A 21,491-nucleotide genomic window follows, 5' to 3' on the forward strand; every position below is an offset into this window, starting at 1 on the left:
TAAAGGTTTTATCAATTAAAAAAAAAAAAAGTCCACTAAAATCATATTTGATGTCCATGCAGATAAAATCTTTTCTTTGTCCCTCAGACAAAGATTGTCCAGGCGCGTGCTGCAAGTAGAAGGCAGTAAAAGGAAATCTGTGATGCTTCAATCATCAGTGTAGCTGTATATTGAACATTTGAAGCTCTCTCAAGTTTTTTTTCGGTTCTTCTAACATGCAAAAGGAAATGACATCTTCCTCTTCCAGCAGCCACTAGTGGTGAATGCTAAGCTAGATATTAGCCAGATGATTAGCTTGTCAGGTTTGTCAGCATTGTAACTCAGCAGGAAAGCCCAAATAAGAAACACGTTGAGTGCAGCCATCTCCTCAGGAAGGGAAGCAGTTATTGGCTGTAAAAATACCTTTGTACAAGTTATTTCTTATTCTCAAAATTAAATTTGTAAAGGTAAACATAAATATAAGAATACAATTACAGATAATATGTGACTGAAATGATGAAAATTACTCCTACAAAAATTACATTAAAGCTGCAGGAATAATGTTGAGGACTCTACTTTGAGAACAACAACTTCACCTGGTAATAATAGCACATTTAGCAAGATTTCAACACACTGTGATAACACTAAAAACAGCGATGAATTTGAACAATCGTGATACAAAAAAATTTAGATTATTGACCTTCTGAGTTCAAATCTCACCTTGGTGTTTCAGTCCTGGCACTGGCCTCGCCCTCACTAGGTACCCTGAAATAAACCCAAAATTCACTCGTTACATCTGAGCTAATGTCGACATCAAATCCCCCCAAACTCACCCGCCACCCGCCAACCGACTGCCAAAACCAGCTCAATCATGACTGAACACAGACGAGGGTGTTGGGCATCATGCCAGGAAAGAATCCACACTCCTGGGTGTCAGAGCTCAGCACACAATGAGATGACCTTTCATCAGTAAAGCCGACATAAACCATATGCATCATCCCATCTGTCGTAACACACCTTTCCTTAATCTCCACTGACATGTAAAGAGAGGAAAAGTGCTTATGCGTGTACACAGCTCGATTTCAGTTCTATTAATCGTCTGTCTCAAGCTCTGCATGAAGGCAGGGGGAAGAGTAAGGAGAGGACAGCTCACAACTACAGCCGTACACATCTAGTGGCTTTAGTAGAGAAAGCTGGAGAGCCGTGAAGTTTGGTCGTTAAGGCGGAGGACAAAGGGGGAAGAGATACACGGCATAACAAGGGTGTCGGTAGGCGAGGATGTGGTGGGCAAGTACATAAAGAAGTTAAAACACACGGGTTGTCGTGGGCAGAGAGGGTTTTTTTTTTTTGTTTTTTTTTTTGAGTTATTGTTATAGATGGGAGGAGAAGGAGGGGGACATGTGCAGCAAGCGTTATGTTCTCCTACCTCCGGGTCGACCTGAAAGACATAGCTCTATGCGGGGAGAAAAGGAGAGAAAGCTGTAAGCTATGAGCAAGGGGCAGCTTGAAAGTGACACTCGCATGAAGAGGCTCAGGATGCTGGTACTGACAGAAAGCTGGCAGAAGGTACGCCACTATACTTTTTAAAAAATAACAAAAAAGATGCACCGATGAAAAACTTTTAGGCCTATTTTATATCTTTCATTTTAAACCAAAGATTTTTTTATTTTTAGTCCATTCTGACTTCTGTTTACCGACAGTAATTTATGAAAAAAATAACAGCAGACAACATATTTTTCTAGCCTTTTCTGCTGTAAGTAGTCATTAAATAAAACTATTGTACATAAAAATTTGCAATACTTTAAAAACAAGGAAAAAATTATAGAATTTAGTATCTTGCATTCCTGATCACCGAAGTTGTGAAAGCATTTCCAACTCTCCCAGACACTGAAAACCTTATTCTAACTTCTTAATTAGCAAAACTTCCACAAGAAAGTGTTTTTTTTCTGTCATAGTAGACATGGTAGCACTTGAGATGCATTAACTGATTAGAAAATTATGGATATTTCAGTTTCCAGCAAGCCTGCCATCTGTCAGGGTCTTTTAAACTAAAGCTATGAGACTAAGGGAAGTTATCAAATTATTTCTTGGTGCATCTTTATTCAGCTAAAAGACTTTTGGCAAAACTATAAAACTGTTCATAGAACCTAAAAAAAAAAAAAAAAAAATGCATATTAGTTGATAGACTTCACTGACCTGCGGACAAACTTTGAGGTGATCTTGCTGATGATTCCCGTGGACGTGCCCCTGCGCTGCTGCGCGAGAGCCCCCGTGTCGTGGGACAGCGTGGGCGAGGCTGGGGGGCCGTTGTACGTAGCACTGCGGCGGTCTCTGAGCTGAGCTCCGTGAAAGGTGCTGCGGCTGGTTGTGCCGCGGGGGAAGCGGTTCTTCTCGGGGGTGCTAATACTGTGCACAGATGGAGAGTTGGACGGATCCCGTGGAGAGGAGCTGCAGCATAAGCAGGCATTAATAATTGACATCTTCCTGAGGTCTTGCATCAGCCTGTGGCAGTGCAGATGTTCGGCTGCTGCTCACCTAGCTTTCAGCTCCGTGTTGTCGTCGATGGGGGGCAGCGTGCTTTTTGAAGGATGCCCCGACGCCGACATGGACTTAGTGTGACGGGGTCGTGTAGAGCTCAGTGCAGTGGAGGGTGTGCTGCCTGACACCTCTGTTAAACTGAAGGTCGAGAGCAGGGAGTGTTACCATGTCAGGACTCAATTGTCCATTAATAAAATAAAAGGAGCCACAAAGTATGTAGAGTAAGCTAGAAAAGAATGGATAAATAAACTCAGACGGATAAAATAATCCTGTGGTTGTCTAACCTGCTGTCTTTGCCATTGGGAATAGCTGAATAGCGATCAGTGGAGGTTCGCTCACACACATACGTGTTCCTGCGGGTCATTGAACCATTGGTCTGTTGGTGAACAGAGACACCAAGAATGATTTCATGGTAATCAGTATATTTACTTTTACACAAGTTACCCATCAGCCTGTTAATATGTATAAAAACCAGAAGACTTAACATTCCTTCTGAAAAAACGAAAACAAAAACAATAACAGATTTATCTTTTTCTCATGAGAATCACTGTGTACTTAAATGTATTATGTTATGAATGTTTGCTCAATAATTTGCAAAATTTACAGTATTGAATCATTAAATCAGTGTCAGCAGTTAAGCCTGAATCAGAGTCAAAACTGTGAAAATGATCAAACTAATGTCTGAACAAACAACCATGAAACCACAGAAGAGAGTCAATTAATAATACCAGACAGCAGAGCTCCTCCTGCTGGTAAAGGATGAAATAATCACAGCTACTAACAATCTAGAAACCCAAAAGACTTAACCAGCTTCTGTTAGAACCATAACACCAAACAACCCCTGGATTTATCTAAAAATCAGGCGCTCAGCAAAAGTTTACAGATACGAACGTTCAAAGATCCCTGTACAAAAACACATCAGAATGGATATCTGACCCAGAAAACATCATTTCAACTAAACATTAACATTATAACACCAGCAGAAACTAAAAACAGGTAACAATCATTAAATATCATCAACTAACAATTAAAAAAAAATGTAATCTTAGCAACTTTTATCCAGAGCAGCATTAGCATTATGCTAACCAGAGCATCAAATAAACTTCTGCAGCTTTCATAACTGATCGGCAGCAATAACTAATGATCAGAGGTGACAAACAAAGCAATAACAGCTAAAAAAAATAAAACAGAAGCTGTAGCTTACTGGCCATGTGTAAATCCTTTGCATTGTCATTGTGGAGAATTTGGTCCAAGTCCTCCCACTACTAGCCTTTATCAACTTTATCACCATGGCGACCCAAAGGTTTCCAGGGAAATTCCGTGTGCCTCAGAGACATTAAATTAAGTGATGCTGACTGGCCAAATGTTTATTGTTTTTCCTTAGCAACTACACACGATTGGCTATTTAGCTTAGCAGAAAACTGACAGGAATCTGATGGGGGAAATTCACTGCTGAATTGTAGTCAGCTGATGGAAATTTTCTGTAAATAATTCAGATCATATTTGGGCACACACTATTAAGGAAAACAGGCTCTTTTAATAATGTTTATAAGTCATTTTTAGATTTTTTTTTTTCCCCCTCTTCACATTAGGGGGGACAATACCAAGCACTTCCTATGGGACAGCCACCACTTGTGAACAAAAGGTAAATAATGACACTTTTGTTTTACTTTTTATCAACATTAAAAAGAGCTGATTAGCACAAATCACAAACAGAACATGTGTGACAACATGAAGTAAACTAATAAAAAATATTAGAACCCATAAATCTTGAACTAATCGAAGAACAAATGGTTAAAAAAAGTGTCTTACTTTTAAATAGACTTATCAACATCACTGTGGCAATCAACAATCGTACAGCAAAGCAGGGCTCAACAGCATGTGGTAAATATGTTGTAATTGCAGTATCAGTGGATGCAAAAATAAAATTGCAAATATTTAGGCTGTAATAAATATTCAATAATATATTTCAAGTGTCCTGAATTCACATTTTGCATCCCAGTATAATATTTAGCCTATTAGACGGAGCTTCACTCAGTAGATGCTCATATCTGACAGACTGGAGCTCAAGATGCTACAGGTTATACAATGCTGGGCTTTAACATTGTAAGAAATATCATTGACAAATAACATTGCCTTCACATCTTGCAGCCCTATACGAAAACTATTTTCCTGCAGTCTTCCTCACCCCCACAGCACTCGAAGTTTTCTTCCTCTCCTGCACCCCCAACGGCGAAGCGGGAACGTCTCCTTTGGAAGTGCTGAGCTCGAGCCGGCGAGCTCCGTCCCACTCCTCTCTGTGGTCACTTTCCACGCTCAGGGCCTGATTACGCTTAGAGTATGACACTGCTGGTGGTACCGACGGACCCACTGGAAGAAACACACACACATTATGTTTTTAGCATGAACCACATAAAAGTCCTTCGACATCTAATATTTTTGGGGGGATAAAAAAAAAAAAAAAAAAAAAAAAATCAACAGCAGACAAGGACAAGGTCTTTACCACAATAGCATTAAGCAAAGCCACTCAAAGCCAGGATTTACACTAGGTAATAGTTTACAGGTATGGTACAAGACAACAACATGTCAAATTTTTGTTTTATTTTCTTTAACATGTACAGCTACAGAAGCCAAGGTGAGCAAGTATGAAGCAGAGCTGCTGTCCCCTCCTCATGCTTTGAGGTTCTGTTCCAAAAACAGCTGCAGAAAAGCAGCCCGCCACAAGATGGCGCCACAAACAATGGCTCCACATGACAGAAGGAAACCGTCTGGCAGAGAGGTATTCAAGCTGAGTCACTGATTTAAGCATCGAGTACGCCGATTAGAAAATGCTCACAACCAATCAGTTGAGATTTCTGTCTTTTTATTATCTGAGTTTGATATTTAAATCTTAAGAAATTATTGCACTTTGAAATCTTGAGTGCATTACTATGCCCTCTTCTGTCCGTCTCAAAGTTGCACGTTCTGACACTTCGTCGCGCCACCAGTGACTCAGGGTAACGTCCTCCTACACAACACGCAGTCCGCAGCACTCTCAGAGCCGGGATGTAAGAGGTTACTTTACTTGGCTTCTCTACGACACCACCACCACCACCACCACCATCATCATCCCCACCATGATCACTGTAGCGGCGCTGCTTCTGATTGGCCGATATGCTGCGCGTGACCTTGGGATGGGCAGGGGAAATGCTGGAGCTGTTGTTGATGTCGCTGGTCGGCCGCTGACGCTGCCCCAGGATGCTGTTGGTCAGCGGCTCGCTGCCCTCAAACTGCAACAAGGCAGAAGAGCGGTGAGGGGTTTTTGGTCACATTAGAGAATCTGTATAAAGTTGGGAAGCAGAGGAGGTACAACGAGCTTCACCTCTGGAGCTTTTCGGCCTAGCAGCAGGTATGTAGCCATGACGTCGTCGTACTTCTGGTTTTGGAGTGAGTCTGTGATCTCTTCTTTAGGGAAACCCATGGTCACCATGAGCTCTGATTGGATGGAGAGGAGAAAAGTGGTCTGAGTCTGAACAGCGTAAAAAAAAAACCCATAAAAAATGGTATCCACATACAGCGGAACACACCTATTCTGGACGAATCGTTGAAATCAGACTCTGGCTCGATGTAGGGTTTGAGCTCCTCATCCTCGTGACCCACGTTCATCCAGTGGTCTTTCATGATTTGCTAATAAGGAGATGAGAACAACATAACTTCTCAACTGCAGTTTGAATCACTAACAATTATTTTAGTTAATACTGACACGTGCTGCAATTACACATGCTCAAAATGCAAACAAATGAGAATGTTTTTACTGAACTCCAGGCTGGTTCTGATCCGTCTCTGCACTTGATGAAATCTTACCACAAAATAACGACTTCCCATCACCGTTTCCCATGGACACAATTTGTTCTACATTTTAAATCTAAGAATAACACCAAAAACATTTCTTTAAAACACCATTTTTAAGCTAGATATTTCCATGTGTCCACTTTCCTCATTTAAGAAAACGCTGGACAGTTGCAAGTCATAAGCTGATAAAAGAAATGTAAAGAAAATCGCCGATAAAATTAGCAAAAAGACCAAAACCTCTAGAAACTTTTGAGAAGTGCTGATGAAGTGGAGCAAAGACATGGAGGGTGGTGATTTGCACAGATCTCTACATTTGACAGGCTATAAATTTAGGGGGAAAAAGTATTTCCAAGTATTAATCAACAACCTCTCTGTAAATCATTAAGTTTCATGCCTGATTACATGCCATTTACAGAAAGTACAGAAGTTAAGGAAGCAGATAGAATGTAAACTCATGCAAATACCTCTAAACTGCCTCGTTTCACAGGGTTCAGCACAAGGAGTTTCTTCAGCAGGTTTTCACAGTCTGTGGACATGTAAAAAGGAATGCGGTACTTTCCCCGCAGAACCCGCTCCCGAAGTTCCTACACCCAATGCAAAAAGAGATTATTAATACAGGTTACAATACTTTTAAGATATTTAAAACCAGAGCAAGACATTGGCTCATGCTCGTGGTTTTAAAGTTAAATCAATTGTTTGACAGAGAAATGAACCTAGAAGAAATATTTCAAGTCATTGATCTGGTAGAGTACAGTATTGGTGCTACTTTGCTCAGCTGCTCTGTACAGTTGAGGGGGAGATAAAGAATCAGGTTTAGATTACATGTAATCAAAAAAAAATCAATGTCCAATTTAAAAAAACATAAAAACGAAACCACTCAACTCGGCTATGAAGACACTTTAAAAATTAATTGTTGAAGCTGATATTGCAAAACCTTTTGCATTATTAAAGCTTGGTGATTCATCTTTACAGCTGCTGCTCCCATTACCTTTTGTTCTCCAAGCAAGTTTAAACTCAAATTTATTTGGCTCAATATGTGAAAACATTTATGTTTAAACTGCATAGCAACATTTAAAAGAATCAACTAAACTAACTGTAGAAAAAATAAATAAATAAAAAACGAGTGAGGTAGAATGCTTTTAACTACTTACTTTCTTTGAGCAAATTTTAATTTGGAGTTACCGTCTGCAGCACAAATTAAAAATCTAAGATACTAAAGAGCTACAATTTTCTTAATAAAACCTATACAGCAGGGGTGCCCAATACGTCAATCGCGATCGACCGGTCTATCGCGGAAAGGTTTTGAGTCGATCTCGGCAGGTGACAAACTGAACGCCGCCAGGACGCCGACACCAGCACTTCCTCTTCTGAAGGGCTTATCAAAAATATTTACTAAGATCCTAAATGTTTGTAGCTTCATTAAAAAAGAATAATTATAAAAAAATCAACAAAACGTGCTAAAATTAATAATCTCAGTAATTACCGTTTCAACAAGGTGTTGCACAATTCAGTGCGTTTTGGTTCTATTAACAAAAAAACAAAAAAAAGAAGGCAACTCAAAGACCGACTGACGAGCAGAGCAGGAGTTTAAATTAGCTACTCAACCACCGATGTGCTCATGAGAGGTTTATTAATAATCGAGAAATAAATATCAAGCCTGGAAACCTAATATCGTAACGGACTGAATGTTGTTTTTAATGTAATCTCTGCTCGGCTTGCGGGGCGCAGGCGGTTGCCACGGCAACGGGTACGCTCAAACGACAAAGAGACAGAGAGTAAAAAGGTAGGAGTGGTTTAGAGTTGATCGTCTGTTCGGGTTGTTTTACCTTTGTTTATCTTTGCTGTGGCTCATCACACCTGCTGTAGTTTCTGAACATTTAATAAACAACAAACTTGGACTAATTACCTCGTTTGATTGTGAGTATACGTCACAACAAACATCAAATAGGACTAATATATTTCATTATATATTTCATTAAGTTTTAACAAATTCTATTGCGATAATTATATCGCAATAGAATTAATTAAATTAATTAAATTAATTATATCCCGGCTTCAGAAGATTTGCCTTTACCTTCACTGGGCTCTTTGGTTCCTTATATCAGTCTGTAGTTTCTCATACTGAGGTCATCAAACCAAATTTCAGATCTACCATGACTGACTGACACCTCCTGGCCTCAGGTCTGCAACCAGCTTCTGACTGAGAAACCAGTAACCTCCTCCCAGTGTCAGAATCTCAATGAGGAAGAAACTGCGTTAGGTTTTCTGTCACTTTATTATTTCTGCTATAACTGATGTATATTCACATATAAAAATAAGTCAATAGAGTTTAATTTGCAATTTTTATGTCTTTGTGTCATGAGGTAGAACTCAGGCGGCTGGTGAGAGAAATAGTAGATCTTGCTCTCAAAAAGTTTGGGCACCCCTGCTACAGAGCATTTATGGAATCAATTGCATATTAAAAATAAAAATATGAAAATATCTCAAGTTACTAGTCATGGGTAATATTTTTTTCTCCTTTTAAATCAGTGTGAAATTGAAAATGAATGTCCTCTTTGTTTTATTTGTGACCTTAGCAAGCATTTTTTAATTACCGGTAGCTTCAACCAGAGTGGACCATGCTTTTCCTTGTAACCATACCTTTTAAGTTGTTACTCTTTAAAGCAAGAAAACTTTCTAGAGAGGATCTGCACCCCTCCGTCTGTGGGACTATGAAATGCTTTCCAGAAAGAAAAGGCCCACCTTTAGGTTCTGTCCGTCAAAAGGCAGTGATCCGCTGACCAGTGTATAGAGGATAACACCAAGACTCCAGACGTCCACTTCAGGACCATCATACTTTTTTCCCTGAAAGAGTTCAGGAGCTGCATACGGCGGGGAGCCACAGAAAGTGTCCAGTTTGCTGCCGACTGTGAACTCGTTGCTGAAGCCAAAGTCTGCTATCTTGATGTTCATATCTGCATCCAGCAACAAGTTCTCAGCCTGATGGAAGGACAGAAGTTAGCAATGTAATAAAATACACTGATATCTGAAGCTTTTATCAGAATAAACTGCTAAAATGTGAGAACAAGACAAGAGAATTTAAATTTGTCACAACTTGAGATTCTCACCTTTAGATCCCTGTGTACTATTCTTCTCTGATGGCAATACTGCACTGCAGACACGATCTGAAACCCAAAAACGCACCACGGGTCACTGCATTAAATACCAGGCCAGAAAAGAAACTTGAATGAGACGAAAGTTTGCAAAAACAAATCTGTAGAAGTCCAGCTGACAACAAGGAAAAGCTGCATTTCACCTCCTCCCTCACCTTTTTATTGTCCCAATTCTCTGTTTCCAGTTCATGCAGAGAGACAGACAGGTCATCCTAACCGTTTCTGCTATGTGGAATAATACTGAAGTATTATTCTTAAAAAGCATTAAAAGGCGCTACTGTGCAGGTCATTAGTAATTTCCTTCATAATTTGTCACCTACTGCCAATTTTGTACTGTATGTCAAAAATTAATTCATAATAATTATGATTTTTTGTATTTATCATATAATTAAAGCCCAATCTAGAATACTGCAAAGGTCAAAAATATTCATACGTGCCTCCACAAAGGAGTGGATGGCATTAATCATTTTAAGAAAATATTTTATTTAACAAACATAAATTTATATGTAAATCATTTCAATAGTTTCCCCAAATTACTGATTTACAATAAGGCCGTCATTGTATTCTACTTTTGAAAGGAAAGGAGAAGTACATCAACAACAGCCACAAATTGAAGAGTTTCTGAGCTAAAAGACGTCTTTTGATAAATCTACATTTATGCTGTTGTTTGAGGAACATTCATATTCCAGAATGTCAAAAATAGCAATCAAACATAAATCGTCCCATTCCCTGACAAACGTCACTCAGCTGTAAGCACCTGTAAACACGTGACAACTTTAAACATTTAGGATTTTGATCTTGCGCACATATATTCCCTTGAGTCCTTTTATCAAGACAACAAATAAAGGATAAATCCTTTTTTTTGTCCCAGTATAGGTAGCCATATCAAAAGCAACGATGACAATGTAAAAACTGATGTAATATTGATGCACATGAGGCACCACTAGGGGTCAGCAGAGACTACGGGGATGCAGGCTTTCTCAGAAGAAGCTGTGTGTGCTCCACCTTCCCTCTGCAGTCAGTGACAAAGCGGGATTTTGGTCTATGCAGTCTTTCTCCAGAAAACAATAAAGTAATGAGGCCTCAAGTGCTGCAACACTGGTGACTCACCTGCCTAAACTTGGCCCTGGCCTCCTTCTCCTTCATCCTGCCGTGAGCCACCAGGTAGTCAAATACCTCTCCTGTGACAAGAACAAGCACAAATGGTATCCATTTGTAAGAATCTACTCATTTAATGCATCCTAGATTTTCAGGGACTTAAAATCATGCATGTAAAGTAAATAAATAAAATGCGACCTAGTTAATGAACATGAATTGAGGCCTAACTCACCTCCACTGGCATACTCCATCACCAAATAAAGTGTCTTTTCTGTTTCAATCACCTCAAACAATTTTACTGCAGAAAAAAAGGAAAACATTAATTAAAACAAACGAGTTAAATTAAGTTCATAGTTGGACTTTACAAAGGGAACCTGTAATTTTAAGAGTTAATGCTGTATTACAAAAAGACGTTGAACAGGTAGCATGTAGCTATTTTATTCTTTTTTGTATCTCAAGGTTTTTGAGGTTTCTGCAAGTTTTAGTTAAATGTACGACTATAGGACCTTTTAATCTTTGTAAAGATTTAACTTTAAGGCACTTGCATAAATAGCAAAAAAAAAAACAGAAAAAAAAAAAAAAACAACAACTGTTAGGCAACGTTAGATTCCATAACAAGAACACAATGTTCTCAATTTTTCTCAATCTTAACAAAGCAATAAAAAGTAATATTAAGCAGCTAAATTAATTCTTGCAGGAAAGAATAAATGCCCAGGTCCAGTAGTTTCATCAATGCATAAAATAAGGGCTCAATTTTAACTAAACGACGTTGCAAATGCATTTCTCAAAGAAATTGTTAAAGCATGTAATTAATTTAAGAAAAATGTTTAATAAAGAAGCAATTTCTGAAAGATTGCTCAAATTAAAAGCCTATTACAGGAAATCTGAATGTATTTAAGGTTCAAAAATTCACATGATTATATACAGACGAAAGTCTGAACAAACCCTGATCAGAGTGAACGCAGGCATAATGACAATCTGAGGATGAAAATCACAAATGGCTTAGATCTAATTAATTAATTTATTTCTTCAGTGAGTTGCAGAGGTTAAGCTAGTTCTACAGTCTTGTTTCTGCCAGTTAACAGATTCATCAGGCTGATTCATCAGCATGTTCACTCACCTATATTAGGATGATTCAGTAGCTTCATTATTCTGACTTCCCTGAAAAGCTGTGGAGACACAGAGGAGCAACATTAGTCCACATCAGATGACTTCATTAGCAATAAAACCTGAGTGCTGCATATTAATGCAACTACAAGTTGTTTTTGAAAAAAAATGTTAAAGTGTCTTAAATGTGGTCACACTGGCAGAGGACATGAGGATCACAGCTCTACTATGCTGTGAAAAGCAACATGACTGATGCCGTGATGCATTAAACCCTGCCCAAGGTGCAGAATTACAACTCCACCGACAGGCTGCAGGGGAAAGAGGCGGCCATGTGGCCAAGACTGCAGCCACTCACACACTGCCAGCATCTGCAGAGCAGCAGCGCAGACACGCCGCTCCGTAACAGCTGTAAAACTTTACAGGCTTTGAGTTTGAGATTCCAGAGCGGTTATATTCAGTCTCTTTTTAAATCACACACGCGCAGCTTTTCTTGTATTTTTCTCAGAGCAGCCTGTGCTTTCAGACGAGTAAATAATCAGCTGGATCTTCTGTTGGAAAAACGGCATCTCTTTGTGTGACTGTTTTATGTCAGCTGAGCTCCCGCAGCCACGCAGAGGTGCTGTTGAATCATTTACATTCTGTTATTTCCAACTCGACGTTTGCTCAAGTGTCGGATTTCAGTAGCGACTAGATAGGGATTTGCGGCTAAAGAACAGTTTGGCCACCTGAGACGACACAGATGTTGGTCTTTGCTGACTTGGCCAAAAAATAAAAAAACCTTCTGAGTTTTTAAAAATTATTATTATATGGAAGAAATCACATTAATCCTTGCTTTGTGAAGCTATGAATCTCTGACTTGTATGACGTTGAGTTATATTTGTGAATGCTAGTAACTTTCTTAATGGTATTTTGGGTATTACGTAATGTCCAGGGTAGTGTGTGTTTCTAGGTCGTCAAACGCAGCTATTATATCAGTGTGAACAGGCCCAGCTCTGCAGGACTTTCAGCTACAGTCTCACTTATTACAAAACAACAAGAAAAAAAACCTCTGCCGCACTAAATCTTTCTCCTGTTCTCTGTCTCTACTTGCTTCTTTGACACCTTTAACCTCATGGATTGAAAATATTGCACAAGAAGCTGCAGCAGAGATATTAAAGGTTCTTCTATTGTTTTGATGGTCCAACAAACGAGCATTGGCTGTTTTTGTTCAAAGCTGGTTGTGGAGTATTCTTCAGCATCACAGAGCTGACATAAGCTACGACAGAAGGCCACATATTCTTCATCATTACAACAAACATCATTTCAGTAGACATAGGATCTCGGATTTATTTAAGATAAATCCTGAACTGATATTGTCTATTTTCATCAGCCTTCTAGCTTATACATTGGAGCTTTTTCTCTTTAAATCACCACAAATCACCTTTTCCTGCCATATAGGATCTTTGAAAGACTTATGTTGTGCTTTATTCTTAGTATATTTTATACCAGTGTTTCTTGTGGTGGACAGAAATGTTTCAAAGATCAATCTCAAAACAGTTGCTTAAGTCTTCTTCATGCTGTTCTTCAACTGGCACTTTTGTAAAACAGCCTTTTCTACTTGAACTTAGTGTTGCCAGGACAAATATTTGCAGAAAACAAGTGTAGTTAAGCGAGATGTTATTTTCACACATAAGCTATCAGCATGAACAACAAGAAAAAGCTATTCTTCAGAAGTTGGCTCGGTTTTGACTCAGCTTCTCAAACAGTTCAGAGCCGACAGACTTCAGCATTTCTTACCAAAAAGCTGAAAACTCAGAGGAGAACAAGCTTATAAGTAGAGGATTTATAGAATTCAAAGCTGTGTTAGAGAGAAAAATATGATGAATGATTTTTTTGAGTCAATCATAAGATATTTATAAAGTAGTGATGCACAAATTAGTCATCCAGTAAACAAAATCCACCAGTTTTGCCTTTGCTTATCTTGTCAAGCACTGAAAAACCAGGTGAGTAGACAAACTGGTACAGCACAAATAAACCAATAAACAGCAGGAACTTCAATGAAAAAAAGTCAGAACTTAAAGTTTAGAGATTGGGGGGTGCCCTGACCATGCATCTGAGTTCTGGTTTTGTGTTCTTTTAACTGATAAATGTGAAACCAGGCACGCTTAGATATACATAAGTAATAGAAATAAAAATATGTTACGCGAACGCCTCAATCGGAATATTCTGATGGGATTCATCTCGATTGGAATAAAATTGCAATCCGAACGAGAGGGAAGGTTTATGGCAACGGATAAGCTGAACTGCGTGAACGTAGACACTCGTTTTGATCATGTCATTCTGGCGAACTCATGACTAATCAACAATCCCATATATTGAGGCAGCACTGAACTTTGAGAGATGCTCTCTCATCCTGCAATGCAGGAAGACCAACAACATACTGCTTAGCCTGTAGCTCAATTAATGAGTGCGGTAACATCTGTTATTAGAACCTGGCACTTGTCCATTCTGGGCTCTCAGAAGTCACAGAACGAACTCATTACTGCATTTGTTTGTCATGTTCAGCACAGATGGAAGTGCAGCTTCTTTGTCTTTTTTTTTTTTAGCAAAATGTTACAACTGTCATCCTGAATAAAGCCTGGTGCATGTAAACCCACACCATGGCCAGATTAACTTTGTACCCATATAAACAATACATTTTGATTACTTCATCAAAATACACTTCAATCCGATAAAGGAATTTTAGACATGTAAACATAGCAACTGAGAATACAAGGAAGTTGTGTGGGTTCCTTTACAGAAATAGGAGTTTTTAGTCCAATTATTCATAGATCATTCATAAAGTAAATAATATTCCCTTAATTTTTAACAGACATTTCCTAAGCTCAAAGCAAAAAGCACATCATAGAACACGTTTCTTATACACATAAGCTACAGATATTAGACTTTTAGAGAGCTGTCATTGTAAAACTGCTTCACAAACTTCACAGCAAAGGCTAAATGATCACATACCAAATGATTACATGTTAAACCACCTTTAGTACCTTGTATTAACTTAGATTTCCAAAAGGTTGCCAACAATGCCAAATTCCCAATACGGCATGTTCCACAATGGAGACTAAAAAGCTCAAATGAGTAAAACTGTAAACTTTTTCATGCTGGAAAACATTCAGCCTTTCTGTTATCTTATTTAAGCATTGGTCTCTCTTATGCTTTAGTAGCCATGCGAGGTCTTGACGTGTTTTGTGCTTCCTCCAACTTTATTTATTAGGCCCCTTACTGATACTGGAATGACCAACTGACCAACTCTTCCTCTGGTAATAACTTCCACACCGAAGAGTGCTGTTAGCACGACTCGTCAGTGCTGTCATATGGTGATCAGAACAAGATCAGAGTGTTGAGTTTCTGTCTGGCTGGTACATTACTAGTTAGAGCTGATTCACTACAATCTGCAGGCCAGACCTCAAAGTCATCTTCCAGAAAAACCCTTATTGTTGTATTTCTAGCTTCATGCATCAGTTTTTATTCAGCCCAGGAGAAATGAAACATTCATGTAAAACAGATATTTTCAAGGCCCCAACTAATTAACAAACCTAGTAGTTTTACAAAAGTTTTATTATAAAGGGTTAAATGATTATTATAAATACTATTTAAGCATAATTATATTGCATATTAATCAAACAATATATAAGTTTTGTAATGAAAGCATAAAAAGTGTTTATAAAGATTAGACGGTTTTGCTATCTGCTCATAATTTTTACGAGGATCCTCTGTGACTCTAAATAACAAACATCTCCTATGTGGCAAATCCTGCTCCATATTCAGCAGCTGCTGCTCCGGCCTGAGAGGTTCCCTGTTGGTAACGAAGTGAGTTAGAGTGGAAACACACAGACATAAAACCCAGAAAACATCCCTCATGACAAGACAAACATATATAAGTCACTGCATGTTCTTTGACATGCCAAGCGTCACTCAGGAGAGGAATCTCTGTTATTAAGGAAGGTGGACTTAAAGGTCCGTATTGGATCTTGAGCTCTCGTCTCCACTGTCTTGTCCCCTCCCTCCCCCCTGCGTGTTGTTTGCGTCACTGCCCTAAAGCTCCTCACATGGGAAGCACGTGTGCAGCCGCTTGGAAACAAAAATTAGAACAAATCTGAGCGGGGCTGTGGAAAAACAACAAACGAACAAGGATCCCGTCGATACCCATTCAATATGGATGTAGCCACCATGAAGGCCAACAGGAGATAATGAGTTTGAGATCTTTGATCCGGTCTGCCATCATTATCGATAATATCTACAGACACAGTGGGGAGTTGCAGTGTGGAATAAAGGCGTTGTGAAGGTGTGCTGTGTGCATGGTGGTGAGCGAGTGGGCTACATTATCCCAGAAATAAGAAGGTGTTAAAGTGATCAATTTAGCTAATAAAAGAAAAAAATTAGAAGAAAAAAAAAGTGCATCATAGGACGCATCACCTTCAATGCGCCTGAATCTGTGTAGTCTGTGCCAGTGACCTACTTCCAGCCACCCAGAGGCACCCAAACTAGCCTTAATTACAGCAGAGTCCGCATGCAGGAGGAGCAGAACAGAGGATATCTGACAGGGGACACTTACAGGAACAGGCTGCACTATTTCAGTCATGGCAGCTGCACAGCTGCTCGTTCAACGTGGAGATTATTGATGGAACGAGGAGCCTGCAAACCCTCCTCCATCCAACGGGTTTCTGTTTGAATGGAACTTAAAAAACATCGTAGCAGCAAATAAATCCCGTTTGCAGTTGCAGTGAGACAAACAGGCAGAAAAATAAAAAGCATCTCTGACAGACATCACAAGTCGAACTGTGATTGTGAATCAAAGAAATCCGAGAACTTTCTACCTATCAGCCACGCCAACCAATAGAACATGCTTTGACAATTTTTTTTGAGTTAAATAAAGATCCACATTAGAGTGATGTACTGGATACATTGTAATATCTTTATTTTCAGTTTAACTCAGAACAAACCTGCACTAAGGGGTGAGGAATACAGTTTATTTCAGAATACATCAAATGCCGACATGGGTGATTCTGATTGAGTAAAGATAGAAAATTAATTACATTAACTGAAAACATAATTTTGACAAGCACAACAGACTTAGAAGAGCACAAGTGAAGTGCCAGGACAGTTTATGCAACGATTGTCACACGAGTATGGCCTGGACGGTGGGACAAGCGTCACACCAAATAGAGGATGTTTCCATATGGAAACTTTTCTGAATGTTTTTGAAGCTTGAGGACTCATTTCTAAAGTTTCCAACTGTTTTATTCTTTTTTCCAACAAGACTATTGTGCAAAATATGTCAAAACTCCCCTCCCAAACTCAGAAAGGTGAAGATAATTTCAACATCCATTGTGACTTTTACTGCGAAGCATTTCTTATGTCTCCATAGCGGGATATTTTCTGAGGAATGAAAGCTAGCACACTGTGTTCTTCAAATAAATGAGGGAAGCACAGGAGCATTTCTGAATGAGCCTTGGCATAATAGGAATGGCAGATCACAAAGAAGGATTTTGTTTTAGTTACAGGTGACTTAAGAGATTTTCGACTGCCAAAGTTTTTGGAGTGGTATTTAGCATATATTGCTCTTTCTTGTTGAGCTAAAAGGTCTTGGATACTATTATTAGTGAAGTAGAGAGAAGAGGTTTGACAGAAGTAGGTGATACAGCCTTTAGAACAAAAAATGTAGTAATTGGTCAAAATCCAGAGGCCAGACTTAAAGGAAAATTGGAAAACTGCATCAGTCAGAAGAAAACAATCTGTTCTGTCCGACATTGAGATGAATGTCCTAACCTGTCCTCGACTCCTGAGGACCTAAAAATAAAACCAGAAAAAAAAAATCCTGAATTACTTTGTTTTCATCTGCTCCAGCAATGCCTTTATTAAGCTCCAACAATATTAGAAAGAAAACCCTCTCCGAGTGTAACGTGTTTAAATAGATTAGACTTATTGAAGTCAGGCAGCATTCTAAATGTCATCAGACATGTGATTGGCTGCATATCTTAGCAGCTCCAACATTTGATTTTGTACTATGATTCAGACAACAGTCCTGTCTGCCTAATCACATTCCACTCATCTGGTCAAGACCAAAGCTCCTCTAGCCAATGAGCTGGGCAGCATTTCATTGGCTAATGCAGAGTGGCAGGAGGAAGACAGACGTGAACAACAGCCATTATGAGAGAGGTTGACCCCACAGTGGGCTTTTTGCAGCAGACGGGGGAAAAAAAAAAAGCAACCTCCCAAACTCAGACATTGTAAAGCAGATCAGCAGCAGCATTTAAAACTGACGATTGGACTTTCTGTTGCTTTCGGTTTATTTACAGATCAGATGAGAGCGCGCTGGCTGGTGGGATGAGTACGGCATTTGCTTAGTGGAAGAGGAGATTAACCCAAGGGCCTATTTTAGGGGCAAAACGCCTTAAAACCTTGACAATGTCAACATCCTGGATCACAGATGACATGTGATGCGTTTCCTGCGGTGGCTGTAAGGAGGAGCTTTAGAAAGCTCAGCTGATCTCATTTCCTGTCCTGACCACTACAAACTCAGAGCCGTGAAGGATCAGAACCGAGGATTATTTTTAACTCATGATTCACTTCTTTAAAGCTGTCATTAAAACAGAAAAACAGAGGTGAAAATACCAGGAGATTAAGAAAAAAAAAAAGAGATAAAACTGAATAATTTTTAATAATAGATTTTACTCTGTGCTGCAATACAGCACAGATACAAAATTACTCGTCGGTTTAGGACAACGATGCTCATCCATCTAGATTAGCAAATGAATGGAAGCACACAGGGGCAGGAATGTGAGCATGTGTGTGAAATGTTGCTAAAACCGTGACTTGCTCTCAACGAGGACCTGCCAGTCCAATGTGTCATGCAGCTTTATCTGCGTGTATAAATGAGCCCATATAGGACCCGCTTGCTGTGCCAGATGGTGAGCCCACAGCCTGGCTCCTTTGGGAGCGCAAAGCGAAAGATCAGTGGCATTTTGACAGGCTAACATGAAAGAGCAACCACTAGCGGTGAGCGGAAAAATCAGATACAGCACACCCACAAAAACCAAGCAACAAGAAAAGGAAAAGCAGCGCAGCAGATTTAACCATGAATACAAAATGTCTCATTAACTTCCAAGTCAGATTAAGAGATGTAAACATTATTAGCTTAAGTGTACAATTCTTGTATTAATTGGTCAGTTTTAGGGCATTGTGTACCTATTGTGCCCTGTTAAGATAGCCTGATATCAGTTTATATACCAAAGACATTTTGCTCCAGATTCAGCAGCTACCTTCATGCTATCAAATGAAAAATATTTACTCATTTCTCTGGTCTTGTTTCTTGCAAAATATTTAACAAAGTTCATTTTTAGGAGCTTTGTAATGGTGTTATTGAACTGTTGACATTGTTCACATCAATCATATGGCTCTAGATCAAATCAGGTGTTTACTGTAAAGAATCTGTTCTTGACCTTTGGCCTCATCTAGAAGACAAAATCAGCTCTTTGGAAGTCAAGTTTAACAAACTTTGGTTCAAAGAATATATATGTATATATATATTTACATATAACGACAACCACTCATGTTAGGAAGTCTATAAATTAACATATGTGAGTACAGTGCTAAAGAACCACTATCATCCAGTCAGAGCTTTACAAAACCTGATGAATAATAAGCAACAAAATTAGGAATGATCCAAAAAAAGAAAAACAGTTTTCCTTAATAATATGTGTGAAAGCTTTCTCGGACTCAACCAGTCTTTTCAAAGGATAAAACATGTACAGGAAAGGTTCATATTAAGCACAATAACAACTGAGAAAATACAAAAAAAATAAAGAAAACATACAGCTACCAGCAGCCTGTTACATTGACACCATATGTCATAACTGACACCCCACTGGAGTTTTCCAAAGGTGTCAGGTGCTCAGCGTTACGGCCAACACTGAGACACTGCCAAGAAAATAATGAGAGCTATGATTTGGCTCAGATGAACCAGAAGTCAATTGGAAGATTCAAGGTACGGGCTGACACATAAAAGATGTTTTTTTTTCTCTCTGCTGGTCTACTTTCCTCACTAATTAGACTTTTAGTGTCTGTAGTTTATGTTAATGATAGATTGACATGTTTTCATCTCTCATGTCCTTCATCACGAGTTTAGCCCAGACTAGGGGGCCTTTGTCCGAACGAACGCAGACAACTAACCAGTCAAATGAGCAAATAACACCCTGAGATAGAGGCAGATTCTGATTGCCCTACATTAATCTGCGGCCTTAGGTTGAGTTGGATGTAATGAGGAAACTGTTCTGAAGTAAAATAACTCAATGAATAGAACTTTCAAATCTGAAAAGTAAAGAGCATTTCAGAAATTTTACTTAGAACGTTTGTAGCAAAAAAGTTCAGGAATCTTTAGGAACTTGGTGAATTGCTTTGATTATGTTTCAGACAGTTTACATTTTACTTTTCGTTTTCTCATCCTGTAGGGATGGATCTCGTCACAAGCAAAATGTGTGAAATTTGTGAGAAAAGGGATTTTCCTCTTTGTATTTAATCCTCACCATAAACTAAACATAAAGGAATGTTAAGATAATCAATTTGAGATTTGTTTATCAAGTCCGAATCATCCACGTCTGCATTAGAAGCAGCAGAAAAATACATTCGTCTTACTCTCATCCCTATAAACAATTTAGTCATCTTTTATCATTGACATTTTGCTATGACTCAACTAAACCAATATGTCAGTGATATATTGGGTGGAAGCGCTGAATATGCCCCGTTAAATTTGAAATTCTTTTGTCACTCCCCTACTATTGTAAAGGTCACAGTGTGAGAACAACGAGCCCAAACAGCCTTGGGGACTGAACTGAAATTAATTATGTCTAGACTTTTTAATTAGAATACAGCCTCCAACAAAACAACCAAAAATAACCGATGAACACAAAAGAAAAACAGCTAAAGAAAAGCTGTATTTATGGATGAGCTTTATTTTCAGTTTACAGAATGTCTATCCAATGTAAATCCAGGCATTAATTTGGAACGTACTGGAAAACCCTGAAAGCCAGTCAAGGAGGCCAATGATCAGACATTGTTTTTTTACAAGCTTCATTTAAATGCATCAACGTCAGAAAGGCAACTAAGCAAAACTGGGTTGGAGTTGGAGGCTCTCTTTACTGTAGCCGCTGTAAAGCTTTCACGAGCGTAGCACAGGACAGGGCGGGTCAGCGAGACAATCGATTCGGTCCAGGAGACGGCTGCTGCATTAAAAGACAGGCTTCTGCATTGCAGATGGCACATCTGTATACTATTACAAAAACCTACAGCACAGAGCGGAGGACATCATAATGGATCACAACGTGCCGGGCAGAAACACAGCTACCTCAAATTCACATGAGAGGAAACAAGCGAACAAAAGAAACGTATCTGCACACACACTCACATGTGTGCTCATGCTGTGACATCAATCCCAGCTCATCTTCCATAAAAAGCTATAAGAGTTCTTCATATTGACCCTCCTGGGTCTGCTGCAGCTGACATATGAAAGGCACGCTGAATAATTTATCACAGCCTTCCTGATTGGTCCACACACTCGCATGGTACGCATGACCTACTGCGTGCATCGTCACCAGGCAGCGGACAACACCGGCAGCAGAAAATAAAATCATTCGCGACCTCGACGAGGCCCAAACTGGTTGAGTCACAGTCACCTTATGAGCAGAATCTCAATGAGATTCCCACCACAGCAAAGGATTCAACAAAAGATTTCAGGTGATGAAATTTCTTTCA

At 39.2% G+C, this 21,491-nt stretch overlaps 1 protein-coding gene across 2 annotated transcripts in view; it reads right to left on the reverse strand.

Annotated features, from left to right (window-relative positions):
- The window catches only part of mark1 (MAP/microtubule affinity-regulating kinase 1), a 39,093-nt gene that overhangs the window by 1,828 nt on the left and 15,774 nt on the right, over window positions 1-21,491 (reverse strand). For both annotated transcript variants that reach the window (XM_088012822.1, XM_014987560.2), the window contains exons 4-17: window positions 11,719-11,767; window positions 10,831-10,896; window positions 10,611-10,681; window positions 9,456-9,512; window positions 9,091-9,327; window positions 6,813-6,932; window positions 6,084-6,183; window positions 5,879-5,991; window positions 5,633-5,786; window positions 4,706-4,887; window positions 2,802-2,893; window positions 2,515-2,655; window positions 2,176-2,427; window positions 700-744 (exon numbers count right to left, since the gene is read on the reverse strand). In XM_088012822.1, coding sequence (XP_087868948.1) covers window positions 700-744; window positions 2,176-2,427; window positions 2,515-2,655; window positions 2,802-2,893; window positions 4,706-4,887; window positions 5,633-5,786; window positions 5,879-5,991; window positions 6,084-6,183; window positions 6,813-6,932; window positions 9,091-9,327; window positions 9,456-9,512; window positions 10,611-10,681; window positions 10,831-10,896; window positions 11,719-11,767 — 1,679 coding nt within the window. The remainder of the gene's footprint in view (window positions 1-699; window positions 745-2,175; window positions 2,428-2,514; window positions 2,656-2,801; window positions 2,894-4,705; window positions 4,888-5,632; window positions 5,787-5,878; window positions 5,992-6,083; window positions 6,184-6,812; window positions 6,933-9,090; window positions 9,328-9,455; window positions 9,513-10,610; window positions 10,682-10,830; window positions 10,897-11,718; window positions 11,768-21,491) is intronic.

This window comes from Poecilia mexicana, unplaced genomic scaffold, assembly GCF_051168715.1.
Source record: "Poecilia mexicana isolate PSO_F unplaced genomic scaffold, ASM5116871v1 scaffold_15, whole genome shotgun sequence".
NCBI lineage: Eukaryota > Metazoa > Chordata > Actinopteri > Cyprinodontiformes > Poeciliidae > Poecilia > Poecilia mexicana.